The sequence below is a fragment of the Semicossyphus pulcher genome, unplaced genomic scaffold, assembly GCF_022749685.1.
Source record: "Semicossyphus pulcher isolate SPU_LCO1_2020_fin unplaced genomic scaffold, fSemPul1.0.p SCAF_6, whole genome shotgun sequence".
Classification (NCBI taxonomy): domain Eukaryota; kingdom Metazoa; phylum Chordata; class Actinopteri; order Labriformes; family Labridae; genus Semicossyphus; species Semicossyphus pulcher.
In genome coordinates, this window is record NW_027211737.1 from 24,649,703 (window position 1) to 24,664,776 (window position 15,074).

General features: G+C 45.1%; 1 protein-coding gene across 1 annotated transcript in view; it reads right to left on the reverse strand.

Moving 5' to 3' along the window:
- Positions 1-15,074, reverse strand: part of hmcn2 (hemicentin 2) — a 47,489-nt gene that overhangs the window by 24,945 nt on the left and 7,470 nt on the right. The window contains exons 7-24 of the mRNA XM_069682695.1: positions 14,886-15,006; positions 14,529-14,792; positions 14,285-14,429; positions 13,736-13,857; positions 13,244-13,516; positions 12,668-12,809; positions 12,220-12,347; positions 11,429-11,542; positions 11,184-11,342; positions 10,904-11,098; positions 8,787-8,882; positions 8,517-8,644; positions 8,281-8,425; positions 6,857-6,969; positions 4,563-4,722; positions 4,241-4,400; positions 1,670-1,797; positions 1,229-1,480 (exon numbers count right to left, since the gene is read on the reverse strand). Of these exons, the coding sequence (XP_069538796.1) occupies positions 1,229-1,480; positions 1,670-1,797; positions 4,241-4,400; positions 4,563-4,722; positions 6,857-6,969; positions 8,281-8,425; positions 8,517-8,644; positions 8,787-8,882; positions 10,904-11,098; positions 11,184-11,342; positions 11,429-11,542; positions 12,220-12,347; positions 12,668-12,809; positions 13,244-13,516; positions 13,736-13,857; positions 14,285-14,429; positions 14,529-14,792; positions 14,886-15,006 (2,845 nt within the window). The remainder of the gene's footprint in view (positions 1-1,228; positions 1,481-1,669; positions 1,798-4,240; positions 4,401-4,562; positions 4,723-6,856; positions 6,970-8,280; positions 8,426-8,516; positions 8,645-8,786; positions 8,883-10,903; positions 11,099-11,183; positions 11,343-11,428; positions 11,543-12,219; positions 12,348-12,667; positions 12,810-13,243; positions 13,517-13,735; positions 13,858-14,284; positions 14,430-14,528; positions 14,793-14,885; positions 15,007-15,074) is intronic.

Below are 15,074 nucleotides of genomic sequence, written 5' to 3' on the forward strand. Positions count from 1 at the left end.
AACAAAATGTCTATCAACAAGCAACATTCAAAGGGAAAATAGAATAAATAAGGAATTACAAGAGTGATGAGAAATCATCTGATGGTCAAACTTTAAAGAGCAGCTCCGGTCATGTTTTAAGATGTTTAAAATGTTCTGCTTGAACTAATCAAATGTGTCTGATATGTTTTTCTGCAAAATATGTTTAATTACCTTGTAAAAATCCTCCCAAGACAACTCCTCCTTCTCCCTCATTAAAAACTCAGAATCTGCATAGTCCCCGTACACTATGCAAATTTACAACCACCCCCTCGTCACTAAAACAAAACACGTCTCTGCCATTGTTTAGCGGCAGCTTGTTGAAACTCAGCGAGCTTTAAATGTAGTAATTAGTAGCAGTTACGTTAACGTTAGGAGTCAGTAGTGAGTTTACAAAAATTGCGACAACGGTTACAGCTGGCTCACACATTGCCCAAGTGGTTGCCATAGGTTGCACATAATGATATGCATAGCGTCACCCCGTCCATTAACGGGATTGGCTCCTTAGGTTTGTGACGCCTCAAACCTGCCAATCTGAAAACGTGTTGTTCAGCCTGTCCTTGGTACACTGCAGTTTAAAAGCAGACAGGCCCAGCCGTGGAGATGACTGCTCATGTTGTCGCTGGTATGTCTTGTAGCACACGAAGAACACCACATGGAGATGTTTACAAGGTTAAACACTTAATTTTCACTTGAAGGGGTCTTTAAGATCTCAAAGGGAAGTGGAGGAATCTTACTTAAGCAGTTTTAAGTTCATTCTATTTATAAATATGCAAACTATGGGGAAGAGATACCTGGAGGACATCAGAGGCAGACGTGGGAAACTACACATCACACATCAATCATAAAAGTGATGTTGGGTATTGATTAGGAGGGATAATTGTTATTTATGTAAGTAAACAGAAATGGAGCAGGAATATTTGAGGTGTTTTTCACTCAGATTTTGGCCGTTTTAAATATCTAAACACTTCTGATTTTCAAAGATGTTAGAGAAAATGTCGTATGAAGCCATTTCTTTTCTATTATAACTGTGCTCTCATCTTTTGCAACAACTCCTCAAGAGAATGCACCTCTACAGACTGGAAGAGCCTAAAAGTGGGACACTGTCAGTGTTCCTACTACAGACTAAAACCCACAGTATATTGTATACAGTGAATAACTTTCTGTTTAATTTCTGCTTGTTCTTTAACAGGGCACTGCAGATATTTACCCAGAATTTCCAGCTTGATCTCCGAGGTCTCCTGTCCGGCGCTGTTCCTGGCCACACATCGGTAAGTGCCCTGGTCGGCGAGGCTGACCTTCTGGATCCTGAGGGGCGTAGTATTCTTGACCCCAACAGGAAGTCCATTGTGATACCAGCTGACCTCAGGGCTCGGCTCTCCCTGGACCACACACGGCAGAGTCACCGTTTGGCCCATGAGGGCTTTCAGGAGGGAAGGTGCCGGCTGAATTCTGGGCTTAGCTGTGGACAACAATCAACATCCTGAATGCGTGACACACCACATCTGTTACGCACTTATTTATTTACACATCTCACATATTTTAACAATGGTGTATCCAGGTGGAATTTATCAACTTGACAGCATTTTAAAAATACAAGTCTGAAGGTTTCTAAGAAGTGTAACTTGGTAATGAAGCCCCACAGGCTCACCTTGAATGTGTAAATTGTAGCTTAGGGACACGTTGCCTGCTGGGTTTTCAGCAGTACAGGTGTACAGTTTACTATCAATCAGGCGCACATCAGTGATCCTCAGAGAGCCTGAGGGCAAAACCGTGAACCTGGGGGTCAAGGGCAAAGAGATGGAGAAAACAACACTTTATGAGTCACTGAAGATCTACAGCTGCTGCACTTTGCATAAGAGGCGTTCCTGTTTTGAAGCCGTATTTTACTCTAGTGACCTATTGACATTGTGGAGCATGCAAACATACACACTGCACATACTTATAAAGGCTGCCCGGTGTTTATAGTGTTTGCAGCTGATGCTACTTTTTTATATCACTAATGTATATTTTGATATCAGCCCTGATAGTTATGTGTCCATGAAGACAAATTTCAAGAAGCTTCTGTTTCTATTATTAGTCGAATATGGAGACAGTTCCTGTAAACGGATTCAGACAGAGAATTCCCAGTACAGCTTCTGCCAGAGGCTGGCTGATGAAGAGGTTCATTAGTGTGCAAAATAATTAGATAATATGAACAATTTGAGCCATTTAGTGGAAAGAATAGGGAATAATGCTACATTGTCCGTGCGCTGTATTTTCTCCACTCTAGAATGGACTTGCTGGGCTCTGAAAACAAAACAAAGCCTGAGAAACTGACAGCTTTACGGAGGCAAAACAAACTGTAAAGCTGTCGATGGCGTTTTTTCGCAGTTGTGTTGTTCGGCTTCACTCAAAATAAATCTGTGATGGATGAAAATTATGAGTAAGAAAGCACTAAGTGGAGCCTGGATCCGAGCCAGGGCTTCGTAATCTCCCCAGTGAGTTGCTACATTCACAATTACCATTGTGCAGAGTAATTACAGAGCAAAAGGTCAGTCAGAGTTTGACCTGATGACGTCACCATGGGAAAGGTCAAAGAAATCAATGCATTTCTTCCTTTTGGGAACATTATTTTAAGCAGCAACTATTGTGTGTTTGTCGTGAAGGGGTCAGGAGATTCAGATCTTTTGGAGAGGGAAAAGTTGAAAGGTCCTCTCATCAGTATGTTTCCCCTCTGAATAAGGACCGTGTGGAAAGCCAATTTTATGCCAAAACTGCCTTTTGTTGCAGCCATTCATTGTCACAGACAAACATGAGGACAGATGGAGGCGATCACATACACTGACCACCACCCCGAAAACGTTAAATTTAAGTCCTTAATGCACTTAGATGTAGGTCAGAGGCTTTAAAGTGGTGTGTGGTAACCTGGATTGCACCAGAGGTCCAGCTGTATAAATGCATAATATGAAGGAATGTAAACACACCTCTCTGATTTATCTTAGATAAGTGTGTCTGCTTAGCAACTGAATTATAACAATAACATGTTCATGTAAGTGGAAATGAGCTCGGTGCACAAAGAGCTCTCTATTTCAGCTGCACATATGGTGTAATGTGGCTCCCCCACCTCCTCAAACCGCCTGAGGAGAGGCAGCAGCGTCTCGTATTGGAACCAAATGACGGCCTCTGCAGAGGTCTGCGCTCAGACTGCAGCGCTGCAATGCACGACACAAGACTGACACAAGCCCAAACACACAAGGCACGAAGCACCCCTCTCCTCGCCTGTCCATCACTCCCCACAGTGGTGTCAAGTCATCTGTGTACACAGTCTGACAGACAGACTAACTGGGACAAATTGGCCTCATTGGGATTAGGTCTAAAGTGAACCACTTACTCAGTGCTCAGAGGCTCCATGTCTTCCTCCTCCCACCCTCCTTCTCCTCTTGCTGGCACTAGCCTTTTACACAACTATGGCAGAAATCTTACCGCCCACTGATTTAAGTTATTTCAACAATCAGCACCCCCTGGTCATTTCCTCTGACCCACAGAGTGGAGCTCTCCCTCTTTCACAGCCGGCTTGTTTCCGCCGGGTCCTGCATATGCAAAGCACGGGCCGATGTGGGGGTTGTTCACAGGGATGTGTTATACTCATCAGACAGGACTAGTAAAGAGTCAGCATGTTGTTTTACTGCTAAAGCCCCCCAGGGAATCCGAACATCAGGCAGACAGTGCTAGTATCTCTTCCTCTGTCAGTTCGTTTTCCTCCCCTCTTCCTGGCACCCCCACTCCACCCCCATCCTTTCCTTCTTCCTGGCCCCACACAAGTCATGCTGTATCTGAGTCACCGCAGCTTTCAACCCACTCCGTCATTCGTCTATCTACCCAAAACCCTTCAGCCGCGAGAGTCTGTCTGCCATATAACCAGTCTGTGTCCTGTCTGCACCCAGAGTGACCACACATGAAAGTCGGGACTCAGCGGACCGTGCAGGACCAGATGTTCCTCCTCAGTTTAGCCAGCAAGTGAAGCCCCCACACAGCTCTCTGGCAGACTGTTGCTGCCTCTGCTCACCGCCCTTCAAAAGGCATCACTTAATGAACTTTAAACATTAGCAGCAGCTTCCAATGGCAGCAAACTTCAGCGCCTTATAAAAGCTGATGATGGTTAAGTCAGAGGTAAAACTTTTTGTGACATGATGTTTAACTTATTTTTATTGCTTCATTGTGAGGTAATGCTGCCTCTTACCCAGCTGTGACGGGGGGGATGGGATGCCCGTTTCGGCTCCATGTAACAAGGGGAGAGGGACTCCCCTGGGCGTCACATGGGAGAACAACCTCTGTGCCCACCTCTGCCGCCATCTTCACTGTGTTGTCATGGCCGCTCACACCCATGATCTTTGGCATGGCTGGAGGAGAGGGAAAGAAGTTGTAAGAATAACATCTTTGTTTAAGCTGCTTTGTATCACACAGGAAGTCACTCAGTCAAACATCTTTCAGTGTAAAGACAGGTTAGCCTTTGTAAAATCAAACACTGCTATGTTTGGGTGACTGCGGTTGAACATGCTCACTGTTGACGCTGAGCTGGATTTCTCGGCTAGCGTAGCCGACAGGGCTGGTGGCCGTGCAGATGTAGATCCCTGCGTCGTGAGTGGTGGGGTGGGGGATGTGGAGGTATCCATCAGGGTCAGACTGAAGAGAGGAGCGGTCCCTGGGCAGCGGCTGCCTCCCCTGCAGGAACAGCAGGCATAAAACCAGACAGAATATACTGTTAATACGAGCTGTCTGCACAACCGCGCAGGGACACTGAGCTTAGTTTTAAGTTTACAGCCCGACCTTTGATGTGGAATGTAATTACAGAGCTCCCCTTTTACTCACTCTCTATCCCCAATACGCGCTCACAAGAATGCAGCCTGCTGCACACGCACTATCTTTGAAGAATAAAATTGCTTTTACAGATTCACTTTTATCTGACAAGAAAAGAAATGTATTAAACTCTGGAGGACTATGCTGAAAATGTTTGCAAAAAAAAGCACGGAAGAAAAATCTGTCTCGGTTCAACAACACGTAAAAAAAACCACAGCATGTTGACCTCACTCAGTAATGTGGACTATGTAACAGTGTGGGGTGTTTACTCTGCCATGGCTTTCATCATTTCCTCATGGAAAAGGTCAAAACACTGCTATTACTGATTACAGTGGCTTAATCACAAACAAGAGGAACAACTGCTGTAGAGAAGTCATGATACTTTACATAATCAGATTATAGTCGGAGTCAAAAGGCAGACGTGTGGTGCTCGTTTTCTGCTCATGATATGATTCTTTTTAACTCAAGTGTTCAATGTGCTGCAAGAACGGATTTAAATAGCTTCCTAATGTACAATAAAATCCTGAGTGATTTCTCACTGTCAAGCAGCAATATAGCAAAGTTGCCATGGTTACATCCCTCCTGGCCAGGTTAATCAAATCCTGATTGCGATGCAAACTGTTACTGTTGGAGCTGTTCAGATAAATCTGAGAAATATAGGACCAGAGAGAGACACCGTGTTATTGGATTTCTATCTCAATAAGAAAATAGAAAACAAAAAGTTTATTTATAAGTGATCAGAAAGGCCTGATGTTAAAGTAACAATCTCGAAGATTTTCATGTAAATAAATGTCTGTTAAGTCACTATTGCACAATGGTGATTGAGCCTATGGCCCACTGATGAAAGCCTTTACATTTGCAGTATTTAGTGTTATTACAGACTGGGTGTCTGTGGAGACATTCGTGGAAAAAATCACAAGCGGCGCCCAGTTAGTGACGAGTTTTCCATCACCCAGCAGTGGTTGGTCCGCCAGAGAGGTAGGTGGAGCTAAGCGGCTGCTTTTCCGGTCTCTGCAAATGTTGCGAGTAAACAGTAATCTACTATGGCTGAACAAACAAAGAAAAGATGGATGACTACAGATACAACTTAAAAAATAAGTGAAAATCCAAAGAAAAAGAAACAAACTTGACGCTCAGATAAAGGCAAAAAGTCTAAAAAGGAAAGCGACCATCAGCGAGGAAAATCAAGAGTTACAACCGTAACAGAGGGAACCAACCGTGTACGTCTGGTTAAATTGGGAAGTGTGCTCCCACAGTTACCGTTTATCGCCATAAGGTGCCGCTAGAGAGAACGAATCTGAGATCTTAGAGATTAGACCTTTAAGGGCTAAGCATGATTGTGCAAAATAAAATTTACTCTTAAAAATGAATTTGAGGGCGCTGGTTTGGCTCGGTTGGTAGAGCAGGCGTCCCATGTATAGAGGCTACAGTCCTCGTCGCACTGATCGCAGGTTCGACTCCCGGTCTGCCGATCCATTTGGTGCATGTCATCCCCCACTCTCTGCTCCCCACATTTCCTGTCTGTCTTCAGCTATCCTATGAATAAAGGCAAAAACCCCCCAAAAAAATAATCTTTAAAAAAAAAAAAAAAAAAAAAAAAAAAAAATGAATTTGATCCTGAATATGGCTTATTGTAAAATAATAAACCTGGAGAGAATGCATGATGAGATGAACATGACTGTTTTGTCATAATTACCATGATGCAAGTCCTGATTGCCTCAGATGGCTGTTTTGGCACAAATATCTACTCAACATCACCGCAACAGGACCGGACGTTTATCTTTTGCTCCAATCTAACCAAGACGTAGCTTTCATTTCCACAGTTATTTACAAACTCTAAATGATGATTAGTTTCTAGATGAATGAATGCCAAGTGTGATCCTCACTAGATAATATTGTGGGAATAAGAGCTGGCCAATTAGTCATGTATGGGCTTATGGGATGGTGCCAAAGAAATCATTAAGAAAAGTAGCTTTCGCCTGCGAGTGTGACATCCTACCTTGGACCAGACAACGTTTGGCTTGGGAACTCCGCTGGCCTCGCATGATAGTGTGATGGCTACACCCTCGTTGGCTATGTAGTGGTACGGACCAGCGTTGATCTCAGGGGGCACTGTGGAAGAAGTAGGTCACAAATCACAGCTGTCCGACTGACTGTGAAGAAGCGAGCCCACAGCATTATCGCTGGACTAAGTCAGCCAGCAGTATCGGCGCTCGAGGCATTTCTTCATTACTAACTGATGATGAACTGTAATCTGGCCTGTCTGTCATTACGTGCCTATGAACAAAATGGCCCTTTCATCAAAGCACGCAGTAAATGAACCCTCTCACTATGATGACAGCAGGTGGTCAGCTTATCGACATATTGTTGTTTTCCATGCTGAGTCAGCAAATTGGTGACCTGACTGTCAAAACCTGACAGTTTCTCTCGCAGTGAGAAACTGTATTTAGGAATTCACACTTAGAGATGAAAATAAACCCAAACTGTTTCTCTGAGATTCAGATCAGAGGATTGATACCACTCTCATGTTGGCACACTAAAGATGAAGCTAGCCAGTAGAAAGTTAGCTTAGCATAGAGACCGGAAGCATGGGGAAGACAGGTAGCCTAAAACAAGACAACCGATCTGCAGCTATGCTAGCAGCTCTATGCAGCTGCACATCTAGTGTCAGCATGCCAACATGAAGCAATGACCATGCTAACATACTTAGAAGGTAAGTACAAGTTTTTTGGGTAATGTTATTTGGTCATTAAAGGAGCAGTTCGCCCCTGGAAAAAGCTTCTGTCAGTCAAAGCTGGTGTTCTCTGTCATCGATAGAAGCAATAATATTTGAAATTGGCGCCAGAGCTGTGGAGAAAGGCGGTGATCGCTGCAGGCTATGGCTCCGAAAATAAATCTGAAATACGACGAGTGAGGAAGTGTAGTTTAGCAAGCTCCCTGGCCTCCGTCAGATGACGCATTTTATGTAGTCTGGCGGATGTTTTCCAGGGCCCATTGGAGAAGCGGATAGCGTCCTCCAAAGGCACAGAGCGAAATTGCCTTTTTTCCTACCATAATGGCATTAGCTCCCCATAATAGCATGAGAGGACTGAGGCAGAAAATCGGCGAACTGGACCTTTAACAAAGTTGATTGACATACACAAACCAAACTGCTAGGGTGTCAAAAAAACCTCTAAAGCTCATTAATTTATATAGATCTTGTAAGTTAAATAATTACACAAACTGAAGCTATGCCATTGGCTTCCTGGATTGTCCTCTGACCGAGCCTAGCTTGATATTTCCCCCTGCTTTCAGTCAGTATGCCAGGCTAAGCCCATCACCTGCTGGACCTAGCATGAGGTTTTAGCATTTCCATATAATTCTCTGCAAAATGGCAAATAAAACATCAAACTGTCTGACTATGTCTTTAACAGATGCTCTTACCATGGACCTCCAGGCTAACTGTGATGTTCACAGAGCCGGCTACATTCACTGCAGTGCAGACATAAGTCCCAGCATCCTCTGGTCTGGCTCCATCGATGTACAAACCACCATCACTCCTCGTGAACACCCTGCCATTCAGCAGGACCTGTGCAGAAAGGAATAATTTGCTGTCACAACAGAACACAGCAATTATCCGCTGGTGTTCATTTTGAAAGTAAGTTAGTTGTCAATCTTACGGGTTTTCCGTTTCGGGACCAGTGTCTGTCTGGAAGAGGTATTCCATCCAACAGCATGCAGGGAATACTCAGAGACTGACCGATACCGGTGGTGATGAGTGGGGCACCTTGGGCCAAGAGAGGGGGCTCTGCAGGAAAAGGCAACATAAACACTAAACTAAGCAAGATAATGTGAAAGTATTCTAAGTCCACAGGCAGCTTTGGAGTTGCTGCTATTGTCTTTAAAGTATATATAAGTGTAGAAGGAAAAGAGAGCTTAGACAGGCCTACCCAGTCCAGTGACACTAACTCTAGACTCCGTCTTGATGGTTCCAAACTGGTTCTGGGCCTCACAGATGTACAGCCCTTCATCATCCAGCCACACACCTGTAGTCAAACACACAGTAAACCAGCACTGATCAAGGATTACGCAGAACAATCTACACAGTACATCTGAGATAGGCAGCATATCCACACCTACTGAGAAAAAGAAATTATAGATACATATAATCCTCGCTGAAGGCAGTTTAGTCCCCTACTCAATAACAAGTGGTATTATTGGTTTGACTGCGCTGTAATTAAGAGTTAAAAATAGAAAACAATGGGATTAATGGGTTTGCTCAGCTGCCAGGGCGCCGACACACATGTTCCTTCTCAGTAAATCCTCTGGAGATCATATGTTGCAAGATCAACATGTGATTCACTTCTGGAGTTTAGATAGCAAAGGCACTGTTTAAATAGGTAATGACAAGACACACGCAGTAAAGTACAAAATGAGGAGCAGGTTGTGTGTGACTCAACAGGCATTTTCTAAAACAATGGCAGGTAGATAATAAAGCCATCTGCGACAGATTGAGCTAATTAGGGCAGGCTGCAGCTACAAATGGAAACAGTGACAGAAGCAGCCCTTGCAAACATGTCCATTCCTCTCCGCCATAAAAGAACAAACAACATAAACATTTAGACTCCCAAAGGAACACAAAGGATCCTCTCCAGGGGCACGGGTTAGTCATATTCCAGGCTGAAATGCCTACATAGTTTACAATGTAAATTCCCGCTGCCTGATGAGAATGCAACATCACAATGAAGGAAAAATAAACAAAGAGACTCTTATTATTTCACAGATCTGAAGAAGTGCTTTAATCCAGATGATACTTAAAGCTCCTGTGAGGAGTTTTTCTCTGGTTATGAAACAGACTGGAATTTATTCTGATTACTCTCTATGAGCTACAAAAGCAAACCAGACCATCAGGACAAGATGGATTATTTCTATATAGTTATTTTTAATGCCTGAAACTGCTGGCGGGGGGGTAGGTGTCAGACGAAGTGATTAACTGTACACTGCCGTAAAGTGAGTGATACACATGGCTGTTAAAGAAAGCAGGATGAGATTTTTTTGTTAAAAAAACACCACTTAAGCATGTACGGGACAAAATCAGCAAAGAGACAAGAGGTATGGCTTTGTCCACAGGGGGCGCCAAAATCAACACAGACCCAAAGTTCCTCACAGCAGCTTTAATATTTTGCCATCTGTATAAGCAATTGTATCGACAGCAATTATATTGTGATGACTTTCAGTCATGTAGTTAAGCCAAATGAACAGCTCTAGAGACACGCGTGGCTCCAACATATTATCCTCAATATCTATATGCCACTTGCTGAGCTGGATAGATTGATGGAGATGTGGCGCAAGCATCAAACGTACATTATGGGGATCCAAAGTATTATTAAAGGAGCAAGCCACTGTCAGTCAAAGCTGGTGTTCTCTGTAATCGATAGAAGCAATGATGTTTGAAATTGGCGTCATAGCTGTGGAGAAAGTTGCACAAACAGCTCGTGGTTTCACCCATTCTACATTCCTACAACACCCAGCGTGCATTGCGCCCTCCCTCTGAAAGAAACGGCCCAATGAGAGACGCTGGAGTGTAATACTACCCTTTCACTGCAGGCAATGGCTCAGAGCGGTTCAGAATCCAAAATGCGACGAGAATATACTGGTGGATCATCTAAAAACTCTTCAGGTCTGCAGTCTACATTTCAAACCTGATGATTTTGAACGAGACATGACATCGGAGGCGGGCGTCCTAGATTGAGGAAATGTAGTTTAGCGAGCTCCCTGGCCACCGCCAGATGACGCGTTTTACGTCGTCTGGCGCAGTCATTTTTTTCTACCATAATGGCATTAGCTCCCCATAATAGCATGATAGGACTGAGGTTGAAAATCGGCGAACTGGCCCTTTAATACTATTTTTGACTTTTTGATTATCATCTAAAACTAAAGCAAACAAATTGTAGTCTTTTGAGCATAAAGGTTGTGAGCGTTTGATTTTCCAGTCCCTGCAAGGCAACCATCAGGCTGTATTAGCCTGCACTGAAGGTCTTGTGCTATTGTTTTGTGGATAACTCACTCTGAATTAGAAGATGTCCGTTCTCCAGCTGCATTGTTCTACTGTGGCTGTCTGTCCTTGTAAGAATCTGTCTGCCGTCCTGTCTGCGCCAGGTCACTGTCGGCTGCGGGAAACCTCGGGCGATGCAGGGGAGGGTGATGTTCTCCCCTACGTTAGCTGTCACGTCAGCCGGTGCCTCAGAGAACAATGGGCCCGCTGTGGAGGGAAGAGTGGATTTTCCTTAGGGAAAGTTTGAGAGAAAAAAACAAGCTTTATGTGGAATATTGGAGTTTTGTCTCACCTCCAACCTCCAGACTGACAGTGCCAGCCGAGGTTCCAGCAGAGCTACTGGCCACACAGCTGTATTGACCGGCGTCGACCTCCTGCACCCCTCGAATGTGCAGGGTGCCCCGATGCACATCCTGCTGAACGAAAGGAGCAGAGCCCACCTCGAGCTCACCTGGAAGCACAAACAAACCCAGTGGTTTCTCACTGGACACTTCTGTACACACTTTTATGCACCTGCTGACTCTGACCTTAACTTACCTTTGAACCAGTGAACAAGAGGAGGGGGGAGGCCTGTGGCTCGACACTCCAGAGTCGCATCTCCACCAACAGATACAAGTACGACCTGCTGTGCCACTGTTATTCTAGGCATCTCTGGAGGAAAGAAAAGACAGTATAAGAGGCAATTCAACTGTGAATCTTTATCTTATATTTATCGCTTCTATATTTGGAAACAATAGTAAAGTCACGACTACTTACACAAGTAAAGGCTGCAGAATAGACCTGAGATAAATATATAAACTAAGCTTACATTTCAACCATTATATGTGCCAACAGAGCAGGGATGGATGCTTTTGCAGCAGGCAGACAGCCGAGATGATCTACCTTACAAGGCTCTCTCTGCCTTGACAGATCAGTGTTGTTAAAAATGACATTCGGAGACAAAAAGTGTGTATGAAAACCAGCATGCCCCAGGAAGAGGCTGCCACAGTCCATCAGCGTAGCGGTTTCCGTCAACCACTAACTGACAAGGCATGACTGAAACTTCAACCCGACAACTGTCAGCGCTCACAAAACAAGGAGAGAAAGATCCTATTGTGTGAGACAGGGCAACATGCAGACACAGCGGATACCATTCACAGACTCAGATTTACAACAGACACTCCTGAGGAAAAGTCAACTACACAAACAAAAACCTGATCTGAAGTCTTAAAATCATTGCCAATGGAAATTTACTTAGTGAGTGAGACTCCACATGGCCAAGGACCACTCCAGCAACAGCATGTCTTCACAACAACATCCAAAAAAACTGAAGTAATATCTTGACTTACCTGCAAAAGTCAGTGACACAGACTGAGAGTCAGTACCAGCCTCATTGGTTGCCAAACATGTGTAGTTCCCAGCGTCCTCTGGGAGGGCCTCTCTTATAGTCAGAACTCCATGCTGGTTAAGACTGAACCTGTATCATGCAATCAACAGAATTCTTGTTTGTTAACTCTTACTCGTGATGGCATGCACAGATGTAAAATGATGAATGCAGATGTATAATTCATCTCTTAAGTTATCTGCTATTCTTGGGAGGATACGTTTTTCTTGGAGTATGTATTAAACACAGACATTTCAAGTATCTGCGGTTTGGAAGCAAGTTCATACATCATTACATGTGAATCTACGCAGCGCAAACAAGATGTGGCATTCGCAAATGTCGTTAAAGTGGAATGTAATGACTTTTGGAGTCCTCTGCGCCGGAGGTGTTGAGTGGGCTGAGAGTTCCCTTACCTCGGCCGATTAGTGAGGAACATGTTTCCATGGCTCCAGAAGAGCTGGGGAGGGGGGGAGCCGGACGCCGAGCAGACGAGGCGGATCTCGTCCCCTCGGGAGAAAGCCTGGCTCTGGGGGTGAACTACCACGGAAGGAGCCTCTACAATTGGAGTCAAACGGAGGCAAGATGTTGACGATGACTCAGGACCTTGTCATCGCTGGATGATGTCATTTATAACTTCCCCATCACAGGTTTTACAACAGTAAACAATCGTGGGCTACAATGTAATTACCAGCCCTCCGTGGCTGACGTCATGACTGGGGGATCAGAGTGATGAAAAGCTCATACTTATTTGGCTGTTTTAAAACTCATTACAACATCTGAGCGAATGCCCGCAATAGAAGCCACATTTTTCAACACAAATCAATCCTTGCTGATGAGAAACATTGTCTGACAAGGAAGTGGCTCAATCTGACTGCGAGGAACTTAAGCCAATAATGGAAAACAGATGACGAGGGCCTGAGAAGAGCTATGAGGCCCCGGTGTGTTAAGTGTTTAAGCAGATGACCTGCAGGTCTTCGTCCTACCCCTACCTGGGACAAGAAGCCACACCGTGATTCTGCTTTCTCCGTTGGCGTTAGTGGCCACACAGCGGTACTCCCCGGCATCCTGCGTCCGCACCGGGCTGATCTGCAAGGACGAATCAGCCAGCAGCTTCACCCTCCCGGCCCGAGCCCGGATGATACGGCCCGCTCGGTACCAGGTCAAGTTGTGGCGCATGGATCCTTCCACCTGGCAGGACAGCACGGCCAAGCCTCCCAAAAAGGAAGTCACATTCACCGCCGGACTCAGGACCGGAGGAGGCTCTGTTTGAGTGGAAACACGGCCAAAACATCAAACTGCTGTTATCAGCGGTGAACAAACAGAAGAGAAACAGTTTGCGCTTTGATACAAATGTTTGTGCTGGCATGCTTTGTATCATGTTAATGTTTTAGCCTTGAATGAGATTCATGGAGTGTGTTTCAAAGCCTCTGTGACTGTGATTGATGCAGGCAAAGGACTGAGGAGATGTGTGTGGAACATACCTCGAACAGTCAGCTGTGTTAAGGCGCGTCCTTGTCCTGCAGTGCTCTGCGCTATACACTCATACAGGCCTTCATCCTCAGCTGACACATGGGAAATCTCCCATGATGCTATGGCCGAGTTCCTGATGCAAAGACACGCTTGGTTCGTTTGTGTGACAATAACAAGATCCTTTCAAATGCCACATTTAATTAGCATCTCTGCCTCATTCACACTGAGGATATTTCTCACCACAAGTTAGCTTCAATACACAGATGTTATTCAAAGCAGAGCATCAATGCCTAGAAAGAATGGGCACTTTGTAAATCTCTTAAAATGACACAATTCAATATGTAATGTTCATAAAACTAAGTGTGCATACCAGTTTCCTGACAGATGAGTCAATAAAAACCCAAGAATAAAGCAGCACTAATGCTTAACAGACGTGCTCAAGAGTAATGACTGACCTAATTAGTGTTTTTTCAGCAGTTAATGGGAGTATGAGGCGGCAGTGTCTGAACGAAGGCGAGCTAAATGTTGCAGTGTGCTGAACAAGTAGAGGGAAGACTTACTGGAAGAACTTCTCCTCTCCCAGCGTAGTCCCACTTCTGGTGAATCTAAGCCTGTAGGGAATGTCACTCTCCACCGAGCAGCCAATCACAGCAGGCTGCATGTAGTAGCCCTTCAGCACGTCAGGCATGCTCACAACTGGGGGATCTACACAAGGGAGGTAACAAAGGTTAAAGGTCGCCGGAGAGATTGATGAGGTGTGAGGGACACTGCTGGGATGTGTCTACAGGGAGGGGGTTGTCTTGCCTGGAACAATGTTGGTGTAGGAGACACTGGACAGCCTCTGGAAGCGGTAGCCCTCCTCATCTTTTCCCGTCACCTTGATGAAGAAGCTCTGGGAGGGAGCGCGGAACTCCGGGAGGCTCCACAGTCCTTGTCGGCCGAGGTCAGAGGGCAGCGGCACGGTGATGGTTCGTAAAGAGCGGCCTGAGCCTGACATGAGCTCCACGTGGCTCAGCTGACCTGGAGGCTTCAGGTTTGTGCATTTCAGCAAAACATGTGCTGGAAGTCCTGAGAGACAAAAGGAAGATCGTATGAGGTCATCTCCTGTATGTGTTCTCCATCAGGTAAGACTCAAGAAGCGAGCGGAAACATCTCCGACACCTTTTATTGGCCTCTCTCTGGTCTGGTTGAACTCTGAAACAGGTACGCTGGAAAAGCCGGCCCGGAAGTCTAGATTGCTGACTCCTGTGACCCTGAGAGTGTGACGCCCACTGCAGCTCACCTTTAGAAAGAAAGCAAGAGCATCCAATCAGCCCACTGTCATAAAGCAGTCAGAAAAACACATTAAGG